Below are 26,937 nucleotides of genomic sequence, written 5' to 3' on the forward strand. Positions count from 1 at the left end.
ATAGTAATTACTTTACAGCCAGAATCACGTTATTGGCGGAATCCAGTCTTTTAAATATAATGTGCGAAGAAGGAAATATCCTTTAAATTGTTACATTTACAGTCTCACTAAAAACCCAGCAATGAAGGAAAGAAGGAAGCTGCTCAGAAAAACAGCCCATCCTCCATCAGCCTTTGCCCCTCGTAGTAAAGTATACTGAATTTATTGCAACATTTCATCGGCTTTATCGTTTTTTTTTACGATTTTATCTGATGTAATGTGCCTTCGTTCAAGAGAATGGATAATTCGATGACGCTCTGTCGGATTTAAGGGCAAGCGAGTAGCGCCACCTCCATCGACACCGCCAGCAATGATGGGATGTTTCTGACTGGTGAATGAGAAGATGAATGGCCGTTGGTGTCTTTATGTGGCTCTCTGATCGATCCATGGTGAACCCCGCCTTTCGCCCAATCACAGCGGGGATGGAATCCAGCCTTGTATGATTAATGCAGGATAAGCAGTATAGATAATGAATAAATAATCATGATGTCTGCTATTATGTTACCCTATTAACCCCACCCTGTCTGTAAATGATTTCTTAATGGTAAACTAACTAACTAAACGACTATAGTTTGTTTGGCATTGATTATCTTGTGTGTGTGTGTGTGTAACAGGAAAACACTCCCTATCACTTTGCAGGAACATTTCATGAGCTGCTTTTAGGAGCCGTTTCCTCCTATGTTGATTATTTTTATGTGTGTGTTTTATGCGAGCTATTACTTTTGTACGTATTCATCTCGACATACAGAAATCCCGTAATTTAGTAGCAAGACAGTGAACGCCACAGATTTCGACCTCAGAAACTTTAATTATAACGCAGAAGCAGGAAGTTACTCACCGATTCAGCGACTGCTTCTCATTTACAACACAGGAAATACTTGTTCCTGGAAGTAAACATTGACTTCTTTCTAATCCTTTCATGACATTCAATGAGTATGATACAATCTCAAAATAATATTCAAGTCAAAGCCAACTCATTTGCACCACATTTATTAATGCACACAGATAGAAATATATATATATATATATATATATATATTCTTCAAACAGAGTGCAAAACAAACATCAGTAGTTGTCACGTATTTCCAGAGAATCTTTTTGTTTTTCCCATGATTTTCCATGACATTGTGAAAAACAATGCAGGTGTTTGGACAGCTAAAAGTCACACACACACACACACACACTCCCTTGGGTGGGTGTGGCAAGAAGTCTGTCCAACTTCATCTTTGGGGTATAAACAAGTACCACTATTTTTATCACCAACTGAATTGGTTTATTAGATCAAATGATAATTTAGAATAAATAGGAAACTGTTGAAAGTGTATCCCTTTGTGGAAAAACAAGTTAACTCCCAAAACCCGATGGGGATTAAGTGGGCAAACTGAGATCTCTGACCTCAGCAAGTCAACCAAACATCCAAACCCATTTTGCACTCATCTTTGAGATAATCTCGGAGAAGGAAAGTTGGCCGGTAGAAGCTAATAAGCACTAATGACAAAAGCATGTTTTTTCTTCCCCAAACTATCTTGGTTTCAGTCATTTGTGTTTAAAGTCACCCAGCCTGCAGATGCTAACTTGTGATGTCATCTGGGGGTTTTTGATTTTTTTCTTTTTTTTTTTAATTCCCGCAGCACTCAGATTAGTCATTACATTGTTGTGCAATACAAGATTTTCCAAGATATTTTCCTCCTCGTCTAATTTCCCTCGAACCCTGACAGGTCGGAGAAAACAATACAGAAAAAAAAAAATCAAGTGTACCACATAGTCAAAGAAGACGTTAGACTGCACGGCAGATTATTTACTGTTTTTTTAAAGTTTTTCGCATCTTATATTTTCCCAGCTGCGACGGAGGGACGTCCAAGAGGCGAGTTACTACGAAGCAGAACGAAACCCCACCAGTGGATCAGAAGCATTTCCGCACACTGAGTGTCAAAGAGTCCTAGTCTGTGCAGAAAGGATTCTGTTAGACTGATGGGGGGGTGGAGGGGGTGGGCCGGCGAATTCGGGGAACTTGGCGCAGGGTCTTTTCACTTGGTGAGGCTTTTCACCAGCTCCAGCTCCTCCACCGGCTTCCACTGCTGATGGATAGTGAGAAGCTGCAGAGGGGGAGTCAAAAGTGAAAGTAAAGCTCCGGCTGACATCGTCGCTCTGGTATTAGGAAAACAACATCTCTTTGTCCGTGATTCAGCAAATTTGGGCGACCGTTGGGAATTTTCTGCTGTTACACCAGCCCTTTTTTTTAACCCGACCGGGCTGTAAAATGTCAGGAGAGAGATGGATTTACCTTCTGAGGTTTTGACGGATCAAGTGTCTCCCATGGTTCTGGGTTCGAGCTCTTATTCAAGCTGTCAGAAAAGACATCCAAAGTGGAAATCATGATCGAACACCAGGGGTCAGAGTATCTTAAAAGCGATCGACGAAAAGGTGATTTGTTGTGATGAAGAGGAGGAAAAACCGACTCCGGGCGGACTCACATCACGTCGGGTTTGGTCAGGAGAAAGTAGATCCCGGTGGCGCTGGCGCCTGTCGCAGCCACGGTCATGAGCCCGATCAGAGGGATCAGCTGGAGCGAACATCGGAAATGCTCTTTCAGTGCCCCGTCGTATCGGCGTAATAAAAAATTAAAATGTGAAAAGTTTCACAAAGAACAAGCACTCACCTCCTTCTTCTTTCTCAACAACTGAAAAAATCCACTCATTTTGAATCTTCTTAGGTTCCTGAAATTTAGTGAGGGAACTCTTGAGGCAGAAAATCCAGTGACGGTACCAAGTCGTGCCTGTGTGAGGAAGGGCAAAACTCACCTGTTGTCTCTGGGAAGCGCCTGGTGTCTCAGCGCTGCATCCTGTGAGTCCGCTGATGTGGGCTGGATGAGAAGTGTACTGGCTGAAAGGCACGTAGGCAGAGGGGACTTCCGGCAGTTCAATTCATCAGAAAATTGAATCTGCTGATGATCAATACCGACTGCGGGCGAACGGCGCCCCCTAGTGGTCGAAGCGAGGCACTGAAAACCTGCAACAATGGCAGGAAAACGGGGGAAAAAAAAACACGCGGAAACAACCGAAGCTCTTTTTTTTTTTTTAAAGTTTTATTTCAAAGTGATCCTTCTGAGATGTCACGAGAGAGGCGCTTGGTAGTTCTGGATTTGCTGGACCGTCAGCGAGGGGCCGCTTTTGCAAAGGGACCGCAGGAAGTGCGTGTGTTTGACCTCGGTGGCCTCCATGTTTTCCTCGTGCAGCGCCAGCAGGGCCGCCTGCGACACACAAAATCACCATCTTTAGATACGCGCCCGCTTCAACAGGGGGGGGGGACGGACGGACGACGCGAGTTACCTCTTTGCACAGGTTTTCCAGGTCGGCTCCAGAGTAGAGATCGGTTCTTGCCGCCAGCTCCTCCAAACACACATCGGCGCTCGTGGGCATGGACCGCGTGCACACTTTCAGGATGGCGAGACGGGCCTGGGCGGGACACAAGAGCGTACGTTATTTTTTATTTAAGAATAAGAATAAGGACAACTTTATTTCAAGTAAAACATAACAATAATAAATAATAGTAGGAAATTGTATAAACAGCATAAAAAAAAGGAGGTGAGTAAAAAATACAAATAAAACTATAAAGTGTCTAATTAACAAGTCAAGGCTATAAAGTGTCTTAAGGCCCGAAGAGGGTCGGCGATGCTCATTTCTAAGCCTGTATTTTTGACTTTTTATTTTTTACTCTCTACAGAATCTGCCCTTGTGTGTGATTCACATCCTGGCGTTTACCTGCTGGTCGGGCGGCGGGACGTAGATGATGTGGTCCAGGCGGCCCGGCCGCAGCAGGGCGCTGTCCAGACAGTCGGGCCGGTTTGTCGCGGCGACAACCATCACTTCTTTATTGCACACTTCCTGGTAGTCCAACTGTCACGATCGGAAGCAGAAAAAATGTTATTCATCTCCGGGGGAGATATATTAGCATTTATTATATAGCAGGGGTCTCAGACTCGCATCCCGCGGGCCAATTGCGGCCCTCGGAACAATATTTTGTGGCCCGCTGCCTGAAATCAAATCTTTGTGTTGGTGCATCCCGTGCGTTTTTTTCTCACATGCATCTGGGGGTTTTATAAGGTGGGTTTAAAAAAAGAATGGGCAGTGAAACCTGAAAAAGTAATCTTGCAATGTTTTTTTGCTTCAAAATTTGAAAAGAAAATGATTTTTTGATGAAAAAAGGTCTAGGGACATTTTTAAAATGATCTTTTCTATTCTTATTTCTATAAAAAACACAAAAACAATAGCAAAAAAATGTAAAAAGATTGATTTTATAACCAGAATAGCCAACGTTAGCCTTTTAATATTATACCTCCTCTTATACATGCTAACAATCAATTTTCTAATAAATTCTAGTGGCAAACGTTCCCACAGTGACAAGATTTTCTCTTTTAACTCAACAATATTTTTAGGGTGTAATTTCATCAATTCTTTTTGAATATTCATTTTCAATATTAATTCGTTATGTATTTTTTTTAGTGGAACAGTTCACTACATATAAAGATTTTTATCATTTACCTGTTTACCTCCTTTACACTAAAACAAAGGAAAAATTTGGACTTAGTGTTACTTCTAGGTCATGATTTTACTGGTGAAGGAATGAAGGAAGGAATCAATGAAGGCGTAATAGAACATGGTTAGGATTGTGCTGCTAATACTAAGATTTTTCCGAAACTTCCGAATGAAGTTTAGCCATAAAGTGTTTCAAAGTGTGAAATAAGATTTAGCGACACATTGTAGCATGAAGTGCGTGGCGAGGAAGTTAAGTGATATCGCACCAAATGAAAAACTTTTCCAACCTCCTCTGCCACCGCCGGCATCTTCATCCGATCTTCAAGGTGAACACACTTAATAAAACCAATTTATGTCTTTTAATATGGATTATTATTTTTTAGATTTGTTATTTATAAAGTACTTTTTTTCTGAAACAGATTAATCGCGTTTAAATTCATGTTAATGGGAAAATTTAATTTGATATACGAACAAATTGAGGCAGGAGCTCGGACATGGAAGGATTGAACTCGTAAGTCAAGGTAGGAGTTTTTTTTTTTTTTTTTAAATCTGACCTGCTGCTGTGCGTGACCCTCCTCAGCTCCGTCTCCTTGGAGCATCTTCTCCGTCCCCCTCCTCTCCAGCGTCCTCAGGCCGACCCCGTCCATCTCGTTCAGGAGCACCGACAGGAGCCGGGTCTGCACGCCGTACGTCGGGCCGCTGGAACGCGAGCCCACCAGGGAGTCGATCTCGTCGAGGAAAAGGATGCACGGCGCGCAGGACCGTGCCTGGCGGAACAGCTGAGAGCGCAGAGAGGGGATGCAGTTGAGAAGCAGCCGTTTTTTTGGAGAAATGTCCAACACTGAAAACAAAGTACCTGCGCTAAAGCGGCTTCCGAGTCCCCGACGTACGGGGAATAGAGGTCGGCGCAGCCGGCTGACAGGAAGGCGCACCGCGAGGAGGAGGCCGCCGCCCTGACCAGCGTGGTCTTCGCGCATCCGGGAGGCCCGTAGAGCAGAACGCCACGGGGCCGGCGGAGGCCGAGGCGGACGAAAGCCTCCGGGTGCATCATCGGCCACTCGATGCTCTGCGGGGTTCAGAGAAAACGTCAGTATCACCCCCTGCGACCGGAGATAATCTTTAACCTCTTGCTTCGATTCTACCTGTCTTAGCTTGAGCTTGACCCCATCCAGGCCCCCGATCTGCTCCCAATCCACCGGAGCGAGATCCCTCCTTCCCAGGCTGCCTCGGAGGCATGAAGGTCTCACCAGCTTAAGGGCCTCCAGGAAGTGCTCCTCGCCCACCGCTTGCCTGCCGGAGCCCTGAACCCGAACAAGACAAGTTTTGTTTATTCAAAGATATTTATTAGAGAGATGAGAGGATGCGACCACATGGCTCATCTTCCACCGCCGCCATTTTGGTTCAACGGGGTTACTCACCTTTGCTTCCTCCCGCGCGGCGTTCATGGCGGCCTCCCTGCAGAGGGCGCTGAGGTCCGCCCCGACGTAGCCGGCGGTCCTGCTCGCCAGCTCCGCCAGGTCCACGCCGCGACTCACCGGCATCCTCTCGCAGAGAACCGCCAGGATGGCGTGACGCTGCTGCAGGGTGGGCGCCCCGATGATAACCTGATGGTTTAACATTCAAAACCAGGCAAACATGTGTTTTTAGCAGGAACTAACATTTCAGTAATACGCACATTTCCTCATCTCTACCTCTCTGTCAAACCTCCCTGGCCTGCGCAGAGCCGGGTCCAGGCTGTCCGGCCTGTTGGTGGCGCCGATGACCAGGAAGCCGTCGGACCGCTCAATCCCGTCCATCAGCGTGAGGAGCTGGGCGACCAGGCGGTTCTCCGGGGCCGACGAGCCCGTCCTCCTGGGCACCAGGGCGTCCAGCTCGTCTAAGAACAGGACGCACGGGCCCTCCTCCGCTGCCGCCCGAGCCCGGAGGAAGACGGCGCGCAGCATCTCCTCGCTCTCCCCGGGTCGTGACCTCACAACCTGGAAGAAGAGTTATCATGCATTAATGCCCTTTTCAGTTTAGATGATTATTTTCTCCCCTGTGATTGGAGCGCTATTGGTTACCAAACACATCATCATCATTATATTTCATTGTATTTCTTATTCTCCCTCCTTCCTACTATTATCTATTACTGTTATGTTTTTGCTTGAGACTCTGGCACAACAATTTCCTTCGAGGTAAATAAAGTTGTTCTCATCTCATCTCATCATGGAGGCTGGGCAGCTTATAGAAGATGATGGATCGATAGATGACTTTATTAATCCTGTGGGGGATGGGGGGGGGGGGTTAAATCTGGGTGCATCAGAAAACACGTAGGAAAAATTAAATAGAAAAGTGGTAGAAAACAGGTGTGTTGATTTGAGTTTGATGATAAACACGGAATATCATCTTCTCTGACATATAAGGGATTTTCCTTACGTTAAAACATTTATTTTTGAACTCTCGGCGATAAAACATCACTGTACCTCGGGCCCTCGGACCGCCACCAGGCTCGCTCCGACCTCCCCGACCACCGTCCGGACCAGCTGGGTCTTCCCCACGCCCGGGGGCCCCACCAGGAGCACGCCTCTGGGACACGACACACCCAGGGAACTCAGGGTCTCCGGGTAGAGCAGTGGAAGCTGCAGCATCTCTCTCAGGGAGGCGCTCACCTAAACACGGATTCGAGAGAGCGGTCCACAATACGGATAGTGACGGCAGCAATTTTTCATTTTTTCACTTAAAAGGTGATTATCCGGACCTCCTCCAGGCCCCCCAGGGGGAGGCAGTCCTGGTCCTGCAGCTGGCTGCAGAAGTGTTTGACCGTCTTCACGTTGACTATCTCCATACTGGTCTTTGCGGTCACAAATCCAGCTGTGGCGGTTTCTGGATGCACGCCTTGGATGACAACATATCTTATCTCCGAGTCGAAGTCGTCGAGATTCACCACTTGATCTCTGTGCACGTAAAGGAATCTCAGCATGTCTTTCACCAACTCGTGGATGAATCGAGAAGGTGTGTTTCTCTTGAAGTCAACACTCCTGACGACCACGGTGATCTTGATGCATTTCAGCTGGGGGCAGGGGACGGGTTCGATCCGGTGCGGGTCCACGGTGAGACGTGCCGGTGGGTTAGAGATCAGGCCCGGAGAGGTGACCTTCAGGTCCACCTGGATGAAGCCCTCCGCCAGGTCCGACCTGGGCCAGGCGGTGCACAGGCAGCTCCCCCCGGGGAGAGACACAAGGAGCGGGGAACCCAGGCTAATCCCCATAGCTGACATCAACCCCGGACCCAGCCTACATCTTTGAGAGCCTCGGTCTGCTCGATCCACCTCCAGCAGCCTCAAAGACATGATCTGTCACAACTCCAGGGAAACTACAACCAGAGAAGACAAGGACTACAATGTGAAGTTTGTACCGCGTTAGCTACACGATTACCCTTCCTATGCTACTAGTCACACACATCATACTCACCAGCGCTAAAAAAAAGTCTCAACCAAAAAATGCAACATTTCTTCATGGTAATAAATAGCGATACATCATGAAGTATGTCAATAAATACATCTAAAATGAACAGTGGCTGAAGCCACCATGCAGCTAATGTTTACAAACTCCATGTGGCTGAAAATCTGGCTGGCCAACCAAAACCTTTCCCTGCGTTAGTACGTTCCGCCTCAAATACACGCGATTTAAAAGATAATATTTAAAAGATAACGTGTCAATATATACACACAAAATATATACAGTCAAGGAACTAGAAACATACTGAATTGTAATGAAAGCAGTTTAAATGGTTTCCGATTATTTAATTCCACATAAAATCACCCAAGAAACACCCACCAGTGCTTCAATCTTGTCATTTGATAAGATTTTTATTTACTTTTATACAACTGAAAAAAAAAAAATTTACGTGCGGGATATATTTTGGTGACACGCTTTGGTGACATGCACATCTGTAGGTTATGTTGAAAATCAAACGAAGGGTTGCTTTATGGTCGGCCAACAATTTTCTTTCATTTCTCTTTAGCGCCACCTAGTGGGCAAAAAAGAAAACGCAGTCAGATTCATGTTTCGCGACGATTTATTTTCCGTCGTATGTGCGTGAGTGTGCACGTAAAACCGAGCCTGCCGTTGAAACTTACATTATTATTATTTTTTTTTGTCACAGAAATTAAAAGTTTCAACGTCCTTACAATATATAATCCAGAAGTGTGCATTTTCAGAAAAGTCTGCAAGGTGTTTATCTGCTCCCACAGTGGTCATGAGTGCAGTCACGTGGTCTGCTATTTATACATAAATGGTGCAGCAGTGATATCCCAACTCTGGAAGGTCGTTCTGTCTCCCTTTTGAGCAGGGACGGTTTTCCCAGGCGGTCACCCTGCTGCTGTTTCTGCTGCTGTTGGGGGAGGGGGGTCGGAGTTGAACTCGCACCCTGGTCTTTCCAAGAAAGGCAAGTCCGATCATGATTGAGCAATCTGCAGATCTTTCTATTATTTATGATTGACAGTCAAAATGTGCTAGATTGATTCTCATGTTCATGAATGAATGGAATCAGAGACATTTTCAGTGACCCCTCTGCACTCAATATCAACACAAGCAAGTTTTTGAGAGTACTATTTGAGCAAAAAAAAAGAGTTTGTTTGTGTGTGTATGTGTGTGTGTGTGTGTGTGTGTGTGTGTGTGTGTGTGTGTGTGAGACCTAAACTACCCCCGCGCCAAGTCACACACACCATTTTTCTGTGTCCCGGCCACAACAAGTAGGCCACACTTGGCACTGTGTCCCACTCTGCCGTCACTATCCCAGATCTCGCGAACAACCCCGAGCTGTGTAATCTACCCCGTGCACGGTGTGTGTGTGTGTGTACACCATGTCCTGCAGAGCTGAAATGTCACTCTGCTGTGTGTAGGCCCAGGCGGGGGGGGAAAGCAGACAGCCCGAGCGATCATCCGGGGGTCTCTGCCCGACGGATTATGACGCAAAAAAAGTGATTCGTCTCACAGGAGTAACATCTGACGTGTCACCTACCTCTTGTTTTTGTTGCCCCCCCCCTTCACCCTCAGTCGCCTTTTTCAGCGGCCATGGCGACCCTCCTGCGCTGCGTCTCCAGCTCCTCTCTGTTTTTATCCCAGCGAGGGGTCAGCCGCAAGATACCTGGAAGAAGGAATTTCAGAACTTTCCCCGTGTTATTGGACCAAACACCCTCAAGAGGTAAGAAATGTACAGCTCAGCCAGGTTTAACCTTAAAGTATTGTTACAGAGGACAACTGTGTGCGTCTGTGTGTGTTTGTGTGTGTGTGGATCTGTGGAGTTCATTCAAGGACACTCGTATTCTGGCCCAAAAAAGAGTGGAAAACACCACAGATTGTGAGCTATTTGCGCCGGCTTGTTTGCAATGCTCCCAAAATAGGGAAAGGTTGTTTCAAGCCGCTAGCTGTGCCGTGGGCGCCGCGGGCGCTGCGGACGCCGCTTACATTTTCCGAACAAACGAGAGGTCATGCAAAGGTGACCGTGTGAAAAGTCGAGCGGCGGGGTGTGGCAGGTTTTCCCCCCTCCGTCCCCCGGATGGTTGTTTTGTGGTGCGGGCGCTGAATCCGGGCGAACGCGCTCTCACTGGGAGAAGATTTGTTACAATCCTCCTGGTTTTACGGAGTCTTTTTAAAGTCTGTGAGGGAGTGCAGGCCTCTCTGCTTCTGTGTGTGTGTGTGTGTGTGTGTGTGTGTGTGTCCTGGCGTGCAGCCAATCACCTGCTCCGTATGTCTCCATGGCGGCGAGGTCAGCACGCCTTGTATGGAGTGCCACGTTAACTTGACACTTCTTCCAGTTTACTCGTGCTTCCCTACGCTGCTGCATAAAGTTACAAAGTAAAAAAAAAAATCTTTATCAAATATGCCATTTTGCCTTTGCATAACGTTTGCAGCGCTTTCCCAGATCTCTGTGAATAAGCTGTTTTTAAAGAGCACCCGGTCAGAGGTCGACCTGTGTGTCGCGTTTCAGGCGTGCCTTACAAAGACCTGGTGGTCGGCGTTCCGAAGGAAACCTTGCAGAATGAGCGGCGCGTGGCGCTGACCCCCGCCGGCGTGCAGGCGTTGGTCAAACAGGGCTTCCAGGTGCAGGTGGAGAGCGGAGCCGGGTTCGAGTCCAAGTTCTCGGATCAGGAGTACAAAGATGCCGGCGCAACCATCACCGACGTGAAAGGAGCGCTGGGTTCGGATCTGGTCCTCAAGGTTTTTGTAGACTTTTTGTTATTTTTATCTGTCGCGTCGCGTGAAAGGACTCCCGCTGTAAATTTGTTTTTTTTCTTTTTATTTTGCAGGTTCGAGCCCCGACTTTAAGCGAAGCAGATCTCCTGAAGAACAAATCCACGCTGGTGAGTTTCATCTACCCCGCTCAGAACCCCGAGCTGATGCAGAAGCTGTCCGAGAAAGCGAGCAACGTGCTGGCCATGGACCAGGTGCCCCGGGTCACCATCGCGCAGGGCTACGACGCCCTCAGCTCCATGGCCAACATCGCCGGGTAGGGATGCCACGGCGTGCACATTCTCGTGCGGCTGGTTTCAGCTGCTAGATCTTCTTTTTTTTTTTTCTTCCCCTCAATATTTCTCTTGCAGGTACAAAGCTGTGGTTCTGGCCGCCAACCACTTTGGCAGGTTCTTTACCGGGCAGATCACGGCTGCAGGGAAAGTGCCCCCTGCAAAGGTAGCAAACTTTTTACTTTGTGTGACTTTGACCAAATTAAATGACCCCTTTTTAAAAAGAGTGAAAAATGATCAGAATAATCATTACTTCGTGGAGTAGTGTGAGTATGTAAATAAGGATTGCTTTGACAATTCACTATGCACACACAGGATGTATCCCATCGCACATAAACAGGCTTCAAAATATCCCTTATCATAAATATGTATCAATATTTCAAATCCTGTTTTTGTGTGTCTGTGTACATAACTATTCACGGTCAAGCCGGAAATTTGTCATAACCGTAGGATGAAAATAATAAAACTAGAAAATAATAATGATAAAATAGATAAATAAAAAAAAAATTGTAATTAAAAAAAAAAAAAAATATATATATATATATATATATATATATATATAGGGTGTTTTTCATATACATGTGCATCTCTGTATATACATATGTGTGTGTATTTTTTACATACATACACAGCTGATCAGTTAATTGCTGTAAATGTGTGTCTTATCTAGTCTTTATCAAACCTTTTTTTATTATTATTATTTTAAATTTAGATGAGAGTATTTGTGTTTTGGAAATAGCGTGTTTGCCTCTGTCATTGCAGGTCCTGGTTATCGGCGGCGGGGTTGCCGGTCTGGCAGCAGCAGGGACCGCCAAGTCCATGGGAGCCATCGTCCGGGGTTTTGATACCAGGTAGGCCAGGAAGGTGTGTGTGTGTGTGTGTTTGGTGAAGAGGATGTTGATGCTTTTATTTGTTTGTTTGTTTATGTGTGTGTGTAACCCTGGTCTAAACAGATTTGTTTTGTGTGTGTGTGCGTGCGTGTGCGTATATATTTTGGCGAGCTGGGCCCAAGCTACAATATAATAATTTAAAAAAATGAAGTAAATTAAAAATAAATGAATAAATAAATAAATAATGAATTTATGTATGTATGTAAATATATATGTATATGTGTGTATGTGTATATATATTTATATATGTATGTATATATACACACACGTGTGTGTGTGTTTTTTTTTTTTCTTTTTATATATATATATATTTTTCTCCCCTACCTATCAGGCCAGCGGCTCTGGAGCAGTTTAAGTCGTTCGGCGCTGAGCCGCTGGAGGTGGACGTCAAGGAGTCCGGGGAGGGGGTCGGAGGTTACGCCAAGGAGATGTCCAAGGAATTCATCGAGGCGGAGATGGCCCTGTTCGCCAGGCAGTGCAAAGAAGTCGACATCCTCATCAGCACCGCCCTCATTCCGGGTCCGTCGGCTCACCGCCGTCTCCCACTCGGGCTGGAAATTAAACGGAGAACGTTCTTCCGTCTGCGCTCTCACCCTTTGGCCCCCCGAAGAGTCTCAGCTGCTTCGATGAGGCCTGATCACATGATAAACCCGGCTGGCGCCTCCTGCCGAAGGGCGCGGCTCGCCGATATCGCCGGGCGAACGTGCATTATCACTTCGCCCAAAGAGCCCGATTTGCTCAATATTTGAATATTTCTCCAAACCGTCTTGTCAAACTGAAAAAGCCTCTTGGATGAGGCGTGAATTGTGTTCAAGTGAGGAAATCCAATTCCAGTTGCCAGATTTCAACAAGAATATGCCGTGAATATGCGTTCATCCAATCATCATCTAGCCAGTTAGTTCTGCAGGAGGATTCATTCACCTTCACTTTAGGGTCTCCAATGAGAAGCTCTTGAGCGATTGTATAAAATATGATGTGAATTAGAGGGCTATAGAATAACTCTTTCATCAGTTATAGCACAGCTTCACATCGTCACTTTGCTCATAATTTATTCTTGAATATTGGTAAATAATGAGACTTTTTTTTTTTTTTAATGGATTATATAGTTTATTTATTTTTTACTTATATTTTCAGCTAGCTTGTCAATGTCTTGTCCTTGCTGCTAAACAATTTCCCATTAACGTATATCTCTTCCGTCCCGCCTGCAGGAAAGCGTGCTCCCGTTCTCATCAAGAAGGAGTTTGTAGAGTCGATGAAAGACGGCTCGGTGGTGGTGGATCTGGCCGCGGAGGCCGGGGGCAACATCGAGACCACCAGGCCCGGGGAGCTGCACGTTCACAAGGTGCGTGTTTCTTCTTCAGTCGGTATCTACTACATCTTTACGCTTTTTCACTTTTTTTTTCATTAAAATTTCATTTAAAATCAAGAACGTGACCCACATCGGCTACACCGACCTGCCCAGCCGCTTGGCCACCCAGGCCAGCACTTTGTATTCAAACAACATCCTGAAGCTGTTGAAAGCCATCAGCCCCGACAAGGAGCACTTCCACTACGAGCCCAAGGAGGATTTCGACTACGGAACCATCGACCATGTCATCCGGGGGACCCTCGTGATGAAGGTGGGTTTTTTTTTTTTTTTCGTTCGAGCCGGCAGACGCCATCCGCCCCTCGGTCGGCCAGATTCTGTCACGCAAAGCGCGGAAAGAAGCCGAAAAACACACACACAACACACACGAGGGGGAAAAAAAAAACCTACTCCCAGCTGGGAATCGCTTGCACTGGAACTCTGCAGGAATGTTGCAAACAGTTCAAAATATAATTTTGCAGGAATTTTGGCTTTAACACATTGTTTGTGGCGAGACAAGAATGCAACCTCAACATTCCATATCAGCTTTCCCTCTTGTTCGACTAAGTATTATCCCCCGCCCCCCCCAAAAAGGACATTTATCTTTCAAAACCAATGGTAACCGGCTCGTGATTGCTGTTTGTTCAGTATAATCTTGTATTTTTATATTCCGAGTCCCACATAGTGCCAGACCCCCTTTTATTTCATGCGTCTCTCTCACGCGAAATCCCGCGGATGTCTTCTGTAATCCCGTCCGCCACGCTCTCTCTCTTTTTTTTTTTTTTTTTTTTTTTTTTTTTAAAATGTCCAGGAAGGCCAGAACATTTTCCCGGCCCCGCTTCCCAAGACGGCCCCCCCGCCGCCGCCGGCCAAGCAGAGAACGGTCGCCGAGCTGGAGGCGGAGAAGGCCGCCTCCGTTTCCCCGTTCAACCGCACAATGACTTCCGCCGGCGTCTACACCGCAGGTCAGAGGCGACGATTTAACGACAAATTTAAATGAATCTTTGCAAGGAGGAGCTGGGGGGGGGTTGCAGGATGAAGTTGAAAGCAAAATTTTATTGGGATCTTCTTGCTTCCCCGCCAGGTCTGTCCACCTGTCTGGCCCTGGGCATCATCTCCCCGAACGCCGCCTTCACCCAGATGGTGACGACCTTCGGCCTGGCAGGGATCGTGGGTTACCACACGGTGTGGGGCGTGACCCCCGCCCTGCACTCCCCTCTGATGTCCGTCACCAACGCCATCTCAGGTTGGATTTGGAGCGCATTGAATGTTTCCCTCCCCGTGTTAAAATCTCGACTTTCCTTGACTGCGATTCGTGCGCATGTGTGTGTGTGTGTGTTTGTGCTCAGGCTTGACGGCAGTAGGAGGCCTGGTTCTGATGGGTGGGGGTCTCACCCCTTCGACCCTCCCCGAGACGCTCGCTCTAGCCGCGGCATTCGTTTCCTCCATCAACATTGCAGGTCTGACACATCGACACGGCCGTTACCACATGGGAGGGAGGGAGGGAGGGAGGATCCGTTCACCTGGTCATAGTGACAACCATTCACCCTCTCATTCACTGGTCATACAGAGAGATGCAACCATTCTCATGTTTATATAGAGATATTCAACCTCTTATTTAACCAGTCATATAGAGACATGCAATAATTCACCCTCTCATTCACTGGTCATATAATGTGATGCAACCATTCACCCTTTTATTGCACAGGTTATATAGAGACGTGCAACAGTTCACCCTGTCATTCACATGTCATATAGAAAAATTCATCCATTCATCTTGTCATTCACACCTCATAGTAACAACTATTCACTTACTTATTGCACAGGTCACATTGAAAGATGTATCTGTTCACATATTATCTAGTGGGTCACAGGCCCCATAGTGACACGCAACCATTCACTCACTCATTCCCACAGCATATAGAGTTATGCAACCATTCACCCTCTCATTCACGGGTTATATAGAAACATGCAGGAATTCACCCTCGCATGCAGGTCCTAGAGAGATGCAACCATTTAAATGTGAAGACACGCAACAATCATTCACCCTCTCATTCACGGGTCATATAGAGACATGCAACCATTCACTCACGCATTCACGGGTCATATAAAGAGATGCAACCATTCACAGGTCATATAGAGACACACAACAATTCACCCTCTAATTCACATCATATAGAGATATGCAACAGTTCAACCCTTTATTTAACACAGACATGGGCATTTTATGGCCCGCGAGCCACATCCGGCCCGTTTTGCTTTTTTATCCGGCCCGCCAAACAATTTTCTTTGAATATCTTAACAAGTATTTTCAATCAATTATAAATTTAGAAACTCCATATTTTTCCCTTTTTTTTTTTTTTTTTAAATTTCGTATGGATGATCACATTCAAAATAATGTCAGTACATTTATATGATCATTAATGATTTTAAAGTTGAAATAAAATGCCAAAAAATTCAAATTTTGAAAGTCCAATTTCCACAGTTTTCAATTTACATGATACCTGGTTAGCTCGTGCATAAAAATTCAATATGAAATGTGTCCCGCCGGCCAAAATAATGGCCCACCCCTGATTAAACAGGTCATATAGAAACACGCGACAACTCCCCTTCTCATTCACATGTCATAGAGAGATTTTTTTTTTTTTTTTTCGCTGTCAGGTGGCTTCCTGATCACCCAGAGGATGCTGGACATGTTCAAGCGACCCACCGACCCTCCGGAGCACAACTACCTGTACCTCCTGCCGGGGGCGGCGTTCGTGGGCGGATACGGGGCGTCCATGGCGGCGGGATACAGTATCGAGCAGGTGACCGCCGCCCCCTTTGAGATGCTCCGTCCAATCGTTTTTCGTCGCTGACCGCGGTTGTTCACCGTCCGCCTCAGATGATGTACCTGGGGTCGGGTCTGTGCTGCGTGGGCGCCCTGGCGGGCCTCTCCGCCCAGGGTACCAGCCGTCTGGGGAACGCCCTGGGCATGATGGGGGTGGCGGGAGGCATCGCCGCCACCCTCGGCGCCCTCAAGCCGTCGCCGGAGCTCCTGTCACAGATGTCGCTGGCCATGGCGACCGGAGGAACGCTGGGTACGTGGAGTACAAGCGCCGATTTGCTTCATTTTTTGCAGTGTGTACGGTTTCCCCTGCATCTTCTCTAAAAAGTAAGTGAAGCTCAGACGTTGAATTCAGCCCACTTTACATAAAAAGACCAGAATCCATGTGGGAAAATAACAAATTTATCTCTTCCTATAGGTTACAAAATTCAAGATTACTGCTTTTATTCCAGATTTTATTGTCATCAATATTTAATTACATCATCAGACAGATGGTTGAGGAAAAATGTGAAGATGAAAATGTCTAAATTAACAATCTGTCAAATAATTTTTGGCTAATATGGAGTTGTTTTTTGTTTCTTTCCCAGACATTCTTTCATTTTTTTTTTTTGTATATTTATTTATTTATTATTCTTTTTTAAATTGATTATATTTTTGTAAGCAACACTCCATTACCACCACCATTACCATTTGTTTTTTTTGAACGCTAGTCCTCGGACCGCCGACTAGCACATCCCTCATTCGGCGTGCACTCCAAGAACTGTGGGACTTGTCATCGCCTCTGAGGTCCATGCATATTGATGGAAATTCAAAAAAAAAAAAAAGGATTATAAATGTTCGAGGTTGTGTGCACGCATAAGTAACCCTGATTTAAGAATAAATAGATAAATAAATGTAAAACACCTAACTGCTTTTGATTGGCTCCGAAGTTGAGACCCCCTTTTTTTTTTTTTTTCTAGAGTCGACTAACTGAAAGCAGGTGTCTGAGCTTCATCACCTCATTGTGTAAATGTTTGTTTTCTGCGTTCAGCCAACCTGCTCGGGAGCTTTTGCCACGGTAACGGTTCCGAGATCTACCAAAACACTTTTCACCCTCTCCCAGGTTTAACCATCGCCAAGCGCATCGAAATCTCCGACCTGCCGCAGCTGGTGGCGGCTTTCCACAGCCTGGTGGGCCTGGCCGCCGTCTTCACCTGCATCGCAGAGTTCATGATCGAGCACCCGCACCTGGACACGCACCCGGCCGCCGGCGTGCTCAAGACGGTGGCGTATCTGGGCACCTACATCGGAGGGGTCACCTTCAGCGGATCCCTGGTGGCCTACGGGAAGCTGCAAGGTACAATTTTGCTTTGGAGATCTCTTCCCCCGCCTCCCGTTGCGGAACAACTCACAATTTTTACATTTTTTTTTTTTCCACATTGCATCTCCCTGTTCATTCATCAACCTTGAAAAGCAAACAAAACAAGCTTTTATGAGATTCTTGCGGTGCTTTGGGATAAATCGATATCCCGATTATTCAGATACCCTCTTATTCTTGTCAATCAATATTTCACAATACTCAGTGGGGTGTGAATGATCAGGCAGCCAGTAAATCAGTTATCTTCATCGTGATGAATAAAGTTAGATTCCAATGTCTTTGATTTCGACACAAATAATTACAACATCAATCTTTAGTTCTGTAGTTTTATTATTTTCTCGGTTTTAGTTCACTTGAAAGGTTATTTTGTGCCGATTTGGGAAAATAGCGGCCTTGGACCAGACCAGGGTTTGCGACGTGCACCAGGAGTGCAGCGTTCAAAAACAAGCGAGAAAGACGATATGGAAGGCGAAGCTACCGTGGCGTCCAAGTTTTCTGCATGGCGGGAATAGCAAGCAAGGACTTTCAGATGGGCTGAAGTGTTTTGATAGAATCGCTGCGCTGCTTCGCCGTGTGAAAACCTCCGCCGTTACATTGATTTCAGAGAAAATATTGATGTTCCTTGAGATCCGGACACCCCTCTGTAGCGTAGCACGCCGGAAGAACTGGGACATCATCGGTACATTTTCTTTTTTTCCCCAAGAAAACAGACGACTAGCGATCACGGTAGTTTTTAAAAATGGTGGCGCTCCGCAGTCCACACCAATAACTGATCGCCTACGTCACGTAAGTCCCTGCAGATCTCTAAAAAGCCTCGAAGCGGGAGCTTAAACGGGTCCGAGGTCCCTCTCCCAAATAAACATCCTATTTCCTGGAAAAAGTTATAGGAGCTGCAATAAGAGAAATGGGCTGTTGATCCAGGACAATGTCACAATATGTAGGGGAGAAAAAAAACCCCAACTGTGATTTCTGGACTATTGAGCGCACCTGAATATAAGCCGCAGGTGTCCGTAACATGAGATATTTGCACAGAAACTTTTTTTTTTAACTTTTCATTCAATACATACTTGAAATGCTTTTTTTTTTACTAAAAGCACCTGATGAAGAAGATTAATAATAAATAAGACAAGGAAAAGTCCATCAATCTATCTATTTTTCTATCCCTGCTTTGTCCTCCTCCAGCGGATCGCTATCTTGGTCTTCCTCCTGCGCACTAAAACCATTAATCTTGTTTTCTTTGGTGTCGGAATTGAACAGCCTCAGAATTTTACGCTAATTTTATTGGTCCGAGGTGTTTGGCTGCATCAAGCTTGTTAGCCCAAAAAAAAAAAAAACATCAATTAGCCGCATCATTGTTTAAGCCACAGTGTTCAAAAGGCGCGGGGGGGGGGGGGAAAGTAGCGGCTTATAGTCCGGAAATGACGGTTCATCAGTAAAATGATCTACGAAGATATTTCCCAGCCCTGTCGCTCGGTGGATCAAATGTACCCGCACACAGATTTCCTGTTCTTAAACAGAATAAGTGAATGATGATTGTCGTGCATGTGGCGAATTTCACTCGCTCTCCATTCGGTCACGACCTCGACGATAAACACAGCGAGCGCGTCGTCTGTCACTGATTGCGTCTCTCGTCTGGGGAAAGCCGAAGATCCTCTGCTAAATCCAAGGCCTGGACGGTGTGCATGTGTGTGTGTGTGTGTGTGTGTGACCGATGGAGAAGCGGCTCTGCCAATGTGATCTGGGTTAGTTTTGTGGATGCAACCAAGGAGAAAGCGTGCCGTTTCTCCCTCCTTCCCTTTGCGCAATGACTAAAATGTTTTTTTTTTATTTTCTAGGCATCCTGAACTCCGCTCCGCTGCTGCTGCCCGGACGCCACCTCATGAACGCCGGTTTGATGGCGGCGTCCATGGGCGGCATGGTGCCGTTCATGCTCAGCAGCAGCTACGGCACCGGCATGGGTTGCCTGCTGGGAGTGTCCGGCCTCTCCACTGTGATGGTGAGTACGAGAAGAACGAAGATCGGCGACCGGCGCCAGAAAACACGTCGACTGGTTTATTTGATACTCAAAACGATGAGTCATAACATAAACCTCCATTTTAGTCGAATTATATATCATTCCTGAAATTAATAGCGAACCCAGTGTTTAGACTTGGAGGGTGAAATATATTAAAAAAATCTTCATAATCTTCAGTGTAACTTTAAGGTCGGGGGGGGGGGGGCTCACAAAAGTACTCCTCAAAGGAAGTCTTTCAATATTAAAATACAAGTTATTTCAGCTTAAGAACCAATAAAACTGTTACATTTATCTTCATTATTTTTTTTTTTCTCGTTATTTTCCAGGGAATTTGAAAATCACTTTATGATAATTCATACTTCAGTTTTCTGGTTCAGTGTTTTTTTTTTTTTTTAGCCACGGCACGTATTTTTCATATGAAAAATCACACGCAAATAGCAGAATCAAGATTTTTAATTCTCATTGTGCAAGCACAGTGAAGTTTTGCAACGAGAGCTACTGGTTCGGAGTATGGACAGGATTTAGAAAAAAAATTAAAATAAATAGACATGATCTGATTTATATTAGTGTGAGCAATAAATGTCTTTATTACAGTCATGTAATAAAAAGCCCAGCTCACGCAGGTATGTTGTGAAATAGCTCTATTTTGCACTGTAGCAACATTAAATTGTTCTGCCTGTCACTGCATGGTGCACACATAGATAGATGTAAGAAAAACACTTTATTTGCGTTGAATAAATACTTTTTGGACCAATTGGGTGAAAGCGGGCAAAACTGCTCTGGTTGACCCCGGTCAATTATTTTGTCTTTTTTGTCAGCTGCTTGGACCGATGCTAATCGCACCTTATTATCTCGTGACGTACCGCTGTCCGTGAGGTTTAACCGATATCTCCATCAGCTCATGTGGTTTCATTTTCAGGGTGTAACGCTGACGGCGGCCATCGGGGGCGCCGACATGCCGGTGGTCATCACCGTGCTGAACAGCTACTCCGGGTGGGCGCTCTGCGCCGAGGGCTTCCTGCTCGACAACAATCTCATGACCATCGTCGGGGCCTTGATCGGCTCCTCCGGCGCCATCCTCTCCTACATCATGTGTGTGGTGAGTTGATTTAGATCAGTTTGATCATTAAATTCATGTTTTTATTCATGGAAGCAGAGAACAAGTGTCAAACTCAAGGTCTACGGGCAAAATGTGGCCCACTGTGTCATTTTTTGAGGCCTGAAAGAACGTTTTAAAAGGTTTGATTCTTTTAAAACAAACAAGTGAAAAGCGCGCATTGGCCATAAACTACATCTCCTGCAATTCATGCCGACCGTCATGTTACCTGTGAAGTGACGGCATCCCGCCATTCGATCGCAGTATATTTACATCAATGCATTTTTTTTTTTTTTTTCCCCAACAAGTGGATTGAGAATGATCACTAAAAGTTGATGCAGATAGAAGGCTGTTTCAAGAAAGACGGGAAGGCGAATACATGTTTGTGCTTCAAGGAGGAAAAACCGGTCTGTCTTTGTGTTTTGAGGTAGTGTCTGTTGTTTAAGAGTACAATCTCGGTGGCATTTTGACACCAAACAGGGAGCCGAATAGGCCAAAATTAGCCTTTCAGATAATCATTTTTTTTCCCAAGAATTACGAAAACCGCATCCAATAACACTGCAGCAGCGAAAGCTAGCTTTGTAACAGAGAAACTAGTACATTTTTTGTTTTTATATTGCATAAAATTTTGGATTTGAAAGAGTAATAAATACAGAATTATTTAACATTAAGGAGTATTTACATATATATTAAACGTTACATTTATACTGCAACCGTTACATGTGGCCTTTTGTGGCCCTCGGTGAAATTTAATTTAACACCCCGACATTAAAAAAAAAAAAACGTCTGTGAAGCGAAAGTGATTAATTTTTTTTGTGTCATTTATTAATGCACACAATCAACTGATTACATGATTAGGGATGTTGATTGTGGCTTCATCATTAAATAAATTATTTCAGGAAAATAAAGTTTAAGGCGCTTCTCCACACAGTGCTGCTGGTTTATTTAAATAAAATGTATTTATTTGTCGTTTGTTCCTTTTTTAAAATGTCATTGTAATTTGAAGATGATGGCGATCTTGTAATATCTAAATAAAACGTGTTAAAATATTATTGTTCTTTCTGAACACGCCAGTAAAAGGATGGCAGTACACAGAGAGAGGACAATATATATATATTTTTTTGTTTTCATAAATACAAGAAGTTGACAATGAGTATTTTGCTTGGAGTTCAAAATGTTTTGTCGCATGCAGAAATGTAATTTTGTTTTCTTTGCAGCTGTTCATCAATTTAAAAAAAAAAAACAAAAACAAAAAAAAACCAACACATTTTGTTTATCCATAGCATAATGGCAAAAAGAAAAAAGTTACATGCAGTGTTAATTAATTTTAAATTTCAAAAGGGTGGTTCCTGGTGTATTTTTTACTGTGGGTGGCGCGGGATTTAAATAATCAAACTTTTGTCGTTATTTAATATCAGTATTTTATATAAATACACTTTATATTACGCAATCACAATAGTAAGTGCAGCAGCAAGGCGAAGGTGGAAACAGTTGTCTTTCAAAATAAAATCCGGAAGGTCTGATGGAAACAAAACAAACTACAATTTTGTACCAAGAGAGATTTTCTTTGTGGACTGGGACTAAATGGCGTGGATCAGGGGTGTCAAACGTACGGCCCACGGGCCGATACCGTCACGCCAGGGGGTCCACTCCAGTCCAGTCCAATTTGAAAAAATACATAAAAATCATGAACTTTTTTTTTTTTTTATTAAAAATGTAGTTCCTATATTGTCTGCTAGGGGCGCACTGTTTTAGTCAGTGTTAGCAACATGGCACTACACTATGTGACTCAAAACTTACAGTGGATGGCAGGAATGCGGCTTCCGGGTCTGTAAATAGCATTTTATCTTATTTTTAGAAATTTTCCTGAAACTGGGAATAGTGTTGCACTTTTCTTAAAAATTCTCTGGTTGCTCATCAAATTTTTATTTTTTTTATTTTTAAAGGAACAGTTCATTACATTTAAGATTTTTACAATTTACCTGTTCTCCTTTATGCGAAAAACAACCTTTACCTCTAAAAGAGCATTTTGGGCACGTTTCCCCGCAATAAAGAAAACACCAGGAACCACACAACCCTTTTGAAATTCAAAATGAAATAACTCTGCATATAACATTATTTATCTTTTTTTTTTTTGCCTTTACGCTTTTGTATCCAAATGCACTGCGGATTTTTGCATGGAAAAAAAAAATCTCCGAAAAAAAAGACATTTGGTTGAAGGTTACTTTTAAGAAAATTCTCTGTGTCTATTTGAGTCCTTCTGGTATTCATGAAAAAAAAGACAAACTTAAAATATCATCCTTTTCCTGGCGCACATAGTTCTTTATTAAGAGCGACAAAAATATTTCAACACGTTTTATTTAGATGTTAAAAGATTGCCATAATATTCAAAATTTAAATTTTAGAAATGAACAAACTAAAATAAATTACAATAATAAATCATAATATTTTTTATTACATACTCGATTCTCTTCAAAAGCAATGGCGAGCTGCATCAGATGATTCAAAGTGCCTGAAGAACGAAAACAAAGGAAAATATTTGGACCTTGCGTTTCTAAGTAATCATGCTACAATTTTACTGGTCGGGCCCCCTTGACATCATCAAATTATGCCATATGTGACCAAAATGAGTCAACGTAATGTGAGAATGATTGGTTGTATGTCTCGTATGAACGAGAAGTTAATTGCATTATGGTGCCGCCGTACATTGTGACTCCTTATCCTCCTCCTAAGGCGATGAACCGCTCCTTGCCCAACGTGATCCTGGGCGGCTACGGCACCACCTCCACCGCAGGCGGGAAGCCCATGGAGATCGTCGGCACTCACACCGAAGTCAACGTGGACCAGACCATCGATATCATCAAAGAGGCCAGCAACATCATCATCACGCCAGGTACTGCACGTCCCTGCTCCCGGACGCTGGGTTGAAAAATCACACTTTGACAAATCAAGATTTAATTTTTAACTGGTGCAGTGTTTGTTATATTTAAAAAAAAAAAAAAAAAAAAAAAAAAGTCCCCCCTCATTTCACTGTCTCAACTTTTCTAGTTTTGCAGCATTTTTTTTTTTTTTTTGATTGAATTTTATGTGTTTATTTTCTTTTAATCTTTTTTAAAGGAATGCATTCTCTCTCCAAAGCATCCTGTTTCAAAGACCTGTCTTCGTGCCAAAGCATTGAAGAATAATGGAATATTTTTGATCCCCCTGAATCAAAACAACACTAGAAATGATATCTGACGTATTTTTATTAGCGTATCTAAACCAAGTACCGTCGTCTATGGGGAATAAAATGATTGTACGTTCCGAAATTGTTCATTTCGATGGCGCGGACACCCTTCTTCATCCTAAGCGCACAGTGTGCACGTTATAGATTAATTGCCGTTCGGAATCAAGTCGTTCTTATTGATTGGCGGGTCAGTTTTTTGCATCATTTTGACTTTCCGTCAACCGACCTGACACGTGTTGACGACCGTGAAAAATTCAAAATGCTGCTATCTCGAAATATTACCTTCCAGGACAGCGCTGGTGGAGTCGGGCTGACGAGCAGCAGCCGTGATATCGTATTTTTCATTTTTCCCAACGCAGACGCTCGGTCGCGGTTGTTAAGACTCGTCTGGATCGATAACGTCAAATTCACCTGACAAATAAGAACAGTGGAGTTTTTTTATTTTTTTTATTTATTACTTTTTTTCCGGCTAATGAATCACGTGGGCCGCCACAGGGAGGAGCAGTTCTTCCACGGACGACCCGCTGCCGCCCCGTCTCGTGTCGCCACGCCGCGCATCCAGCCGGTACGGGTTTGCGGAGGAAAGAGGGAGCGTGACCCCCTCCACCCTACCCCCGCCTCCGTTTCAATTTTCTTTTTTTTTTTCCCCAAACTCCAAACAAAAATGGCAAAACGGCCCGACAACTGAGTAGCCGCAGGGGCCGGGGGGGGGCGAGAGGAACCACTCGGATTCGTTTTAAATGGCTCGAAACCAACGCAAGGACAGCTGCGTGGCTCGACATGTTGGGTTGATTAAAGAAACAGTGAAAAGTCATTAGAGCTATTGAGTCCAGACTCGCTGTCAACAACAAATGCATGGCAGCCAGGAAACAGAAGGCTCCGGCCGTCTGGGGAATTGGAAAACACGGGATACGGGTGGCTGGCTTCGGGAAACTCCGCTTGGGGTACCGCTGAACTCGTCTAGGTGCGCGGCCGCCAGGGTTACACGGGGGTTACGCAGACACGAAGGATAAAGGAGCTCTTTGCACGCAGAGGACTCAAATCAACACCACACTTTTTTTTTTTCTTTTTCTTCGTCCGACACCGATGCGCCGCGGTTTAATATAAAGAGCAGACTTGCGGACGAGGGAGGATAAAAGGAGGAACGACCGGGACACGGATTGTTTTTGCTTTCGTTGAAAGGATGGAGGGGGGAGGGGGGTGTAGAATACATCCAGAGTGTGGGACGTTATTGATTTTTCGAAGTTTCGAGAGCTTATTTTCCTCACGTCTGCTCGATCGATCAATCCACCTCCTCCGTCTGACCCTCTCCTCTGTCACGCCGACTCACTCCACGTCCTCTTTCACCACCTCCAGAAATCTTTTGCTCTTCCTCCAGGCTTCTTGTCTGGCACCTCCGACCTCAGCATCCTTCTTCCTCCAATATATTCACCCTCCCCTCCTGACTTTATCTCCGAAAAAATCTTCCGTTCGCCGTCCCTCTGATGGACTCATGAAGTTTAGAGATAAAACTTTTATAAAAACAATGAAGTGTTTCTGTACTTGTGTCCTAGGTTGGGGTTTGTGTGCCGCTAAAGCTCAGTACCCCATTGCGGACATGGTGAAGATGCTGAAGGAGCAAGGCAAGACTGTCAGGTGGGTTTTCCCAGCTCGGCCTGGGTAGCTTGCCGATTTGCTTCTGCAGACGATCTCGCGTCGCAGAGTTAGCAGTATTTTTATTTTTTTTCTTCCTTTCCGTACCAACCCGGCCTTGCGTTTTCTCAACCTGCTTATAAACAAGCCGGGACTGAGCCCGGGACAGCGTTGTTGTTGTTCTGCGTGTCTAAATTTGGTCTGCGTGCATCCGTCGAATCCTTCTTCCGACACAGCTGCGTCTCGTTGCCGAACGCTCGGGGTCTCCACCCAGCACGTCAACTCGGATGACTGCTTCCTCCACCGCCCCCCGAAAAACAATTCTAAGGGTTCGGTCGCCTTTTTGTTTTTTTTTTTTTTTGTGTCAGACCGTTCGCGGGGACACGGTGGCCGACGAGCGGTGATGTTTCTTTGCAATCGTCTCCTGTCAGGTTTGGTATCCATCCAGTGGCCGGACGCATGCCAGGACAGCTGAACGTCCTCTTGGCTGAAGCCGGCGTACCTTATGATGTGGTCCTGGAGATGGATGAGATCAATGATGACTTCCCTGGTAACCCACCCCTTCTCTTTCCAGTTAATCCAAAGTGATGTTGGATTATCTTCACCTACACTGGTTTGCACTTTGGCAGGGAAGTGTTTGCTATTATTATATTAATGTTTTAATAATCAACCCCCCCCCCCCCCCCCATTCTTATCCTCTTGGAGCAGCCTCCTCATGTCCTGCAACGTACAACCGTTCCAAGTTATCAGGGCAACAGTCTTGTTTACTTAGCAACCAGGCTAGCACTCTGAGACACATGGTTCTGTTTATGTTGGGGGGGGGGGGGGGGGGGATAAGTGTGGTGCCTGGATGAATGCGGTGGACTTCGCCGGTGATTAATTGGCGCTCGATTATTAAAATGTCCGTGCGCAGAGACGGACCTGACGCTGGTCATCGGTGCCAACGACACGGTGAACTCGGCCGCCCAGGAGGATCCCAATTCTATCATCGCCGGAATGCCTGTCCTGGAGGTGTGGAAGTCCAAACAGGTGGGTTTGACTTCTGAATTGAAATGTTTCTCTGGGTTTGTACGGACGGGTGCGGAACTTTCTCAAATCTGCTCCAGGTTATCGTGATGAAGCGCACGTTGGGCGTTGGCTACGCAGCCGTGGACAACCCGATTTTCTACAAGCCCAACACGTCCATGTTGCTGGGAGACGCCAAGAAGACCTGCGACAGCCTCCAAGCTAAGATCAGGGAGGTCTATTACTAGCCGCCGCCTGTCGAGCTCGGAAACAGACTGGTGATTTTTCGACATCGCCCTTTTTCAGTGGTATATTTTTTTTTTCTTCCTCAAAGACAAATGTGGCTGATTATTTAATGTTGAAGATGGCAAAATATTTTCTCAAAGCCAAATTGACATTGTAACTGGTTTGTAAATAAAACTTAAGTGTATCTTGGTCGCACACGGAGCACTGTCTTGACTGGAAA

At 45.1% G+C, this 26,937-nt stretch overlaps 3 protein-coding genes across 3 annotated transcripts; 1 reads left to right on the plus strand and 2 right to left on the minus strand.

Annotated features, from left to right (window-relative positions):
- Positions 1-1,013: 1,013 nt before the first annotated feature.
- Positions 1,014-2,938, minus strand: coxfa4l3 (cytochrome c oxidase associated subunit FA4L3). Its single transcript, XM_086144210.1, has 5 exons — positions 2,841-2,938; positions 2,699-2,756; positions 2,514-2,602; positions 2,324-2,384; positions 1,014-2,135 (listed from the first exon to the last, which is right to left on the minus strand). Exons 2-5 carry the CDS (start codon positions 2,735-2,737, stop codon positions 2,067-2,069), a joined length of 258 nt encoding a protein of 85 aa, XP_086000336.1. The 5' UTR covers positions 2,738-2,756; positions 2,841-2,938; the 3' UTR covers positions 1,014-2,066.
- A 167-nt stretch (positions 2,939-3,105) lies between these two features.
- Positions 3,106-8,164, minus strand: afg2b (AAA ATPase AFG2B). Its single transcript, XM_086144206.1, has 11 exons — positions 8,024-8,164; positions 7,312-7,925; positions 7,037-7,222; positions 6,266-6,550; positions 5,993-6,178; positions 5,717-5,875; positions 5,431-5,640; positions 5,129-5,353; positions 3,801-3,935; positions 3,369-3,494; positions 3,106-3,289 (listed from the first exon to the last, which is right to left on the minus strand). The coding sequence occupies exons 2-11, from the start codon at positions 7,900-7,902 to the stop codon at positions 3,152-3,154; spliced, it is 2,241 nt and encodes a 746-aa protein (XP_086000332.1). The 5' UTR covers positions 7,903-7,925; positions 8,024-8,164; the 3' UTR covers positions 3,106-3,151.
- A 700-nt stretch (positions 8,165-8,864) lies between these two features.
- Positions 8,865-26,912, plus strand: nnt2 (nicotinamide nucleotide transhydrogenase 2). Its single transcript, XM_086144211.1, has 22 exons — positions 8,865-8,999; positions 9,611-9,758; positions 10,545-10,774; positions 10,864-11,063; positions 11,158-11,245; positions 11,842-11,930; positions 12,301-12,488; positions 13,178-13,311; positions 13,397-13,588; positions 14,126-14,279; positions 14,399-14,560; positions 14,664-14,774; positions 15,976-16,121; positions 16,199-16,394; positions 17,244-17,477; positions 19,334-19,494; positions 20,432-20,611; positions 23,342-23,501; positions 25,388-25,469; positions 25,898-26,016; positions 26,380-26,495; positions 26,573-26,912. Exons 2-22 carry the CDS (start codon positions 9,629-9,631, stop codon positions 26,717-26,719), a joined length of 3,219 nt encoding a protein of 1,072 aa, XP_086000337.1. The 5' UTR covers positions 8,865-8,999; positions 9,611-9,628; the 3' UTR covers positions 26,720-26,912.
- Positions 26,913-26,937: the final 25 nt, after the last annotated feature.

Source organism: Fistularia commersonii, chromosome 3 (assembly GCF_037954325.1).
Source record: "Fistularia commersonii isolate RoL2024-O1a breed Wild chromosome 3, RoL_Fcom_v1.0, whole genome shotgun sequence".
Lineage (NCBI taxonomy): Eukaryota > Metazoa > Chordata > Actinopteri > Syngnathiformes > Fistulariidae > Fistularia > Fistularia commersonii.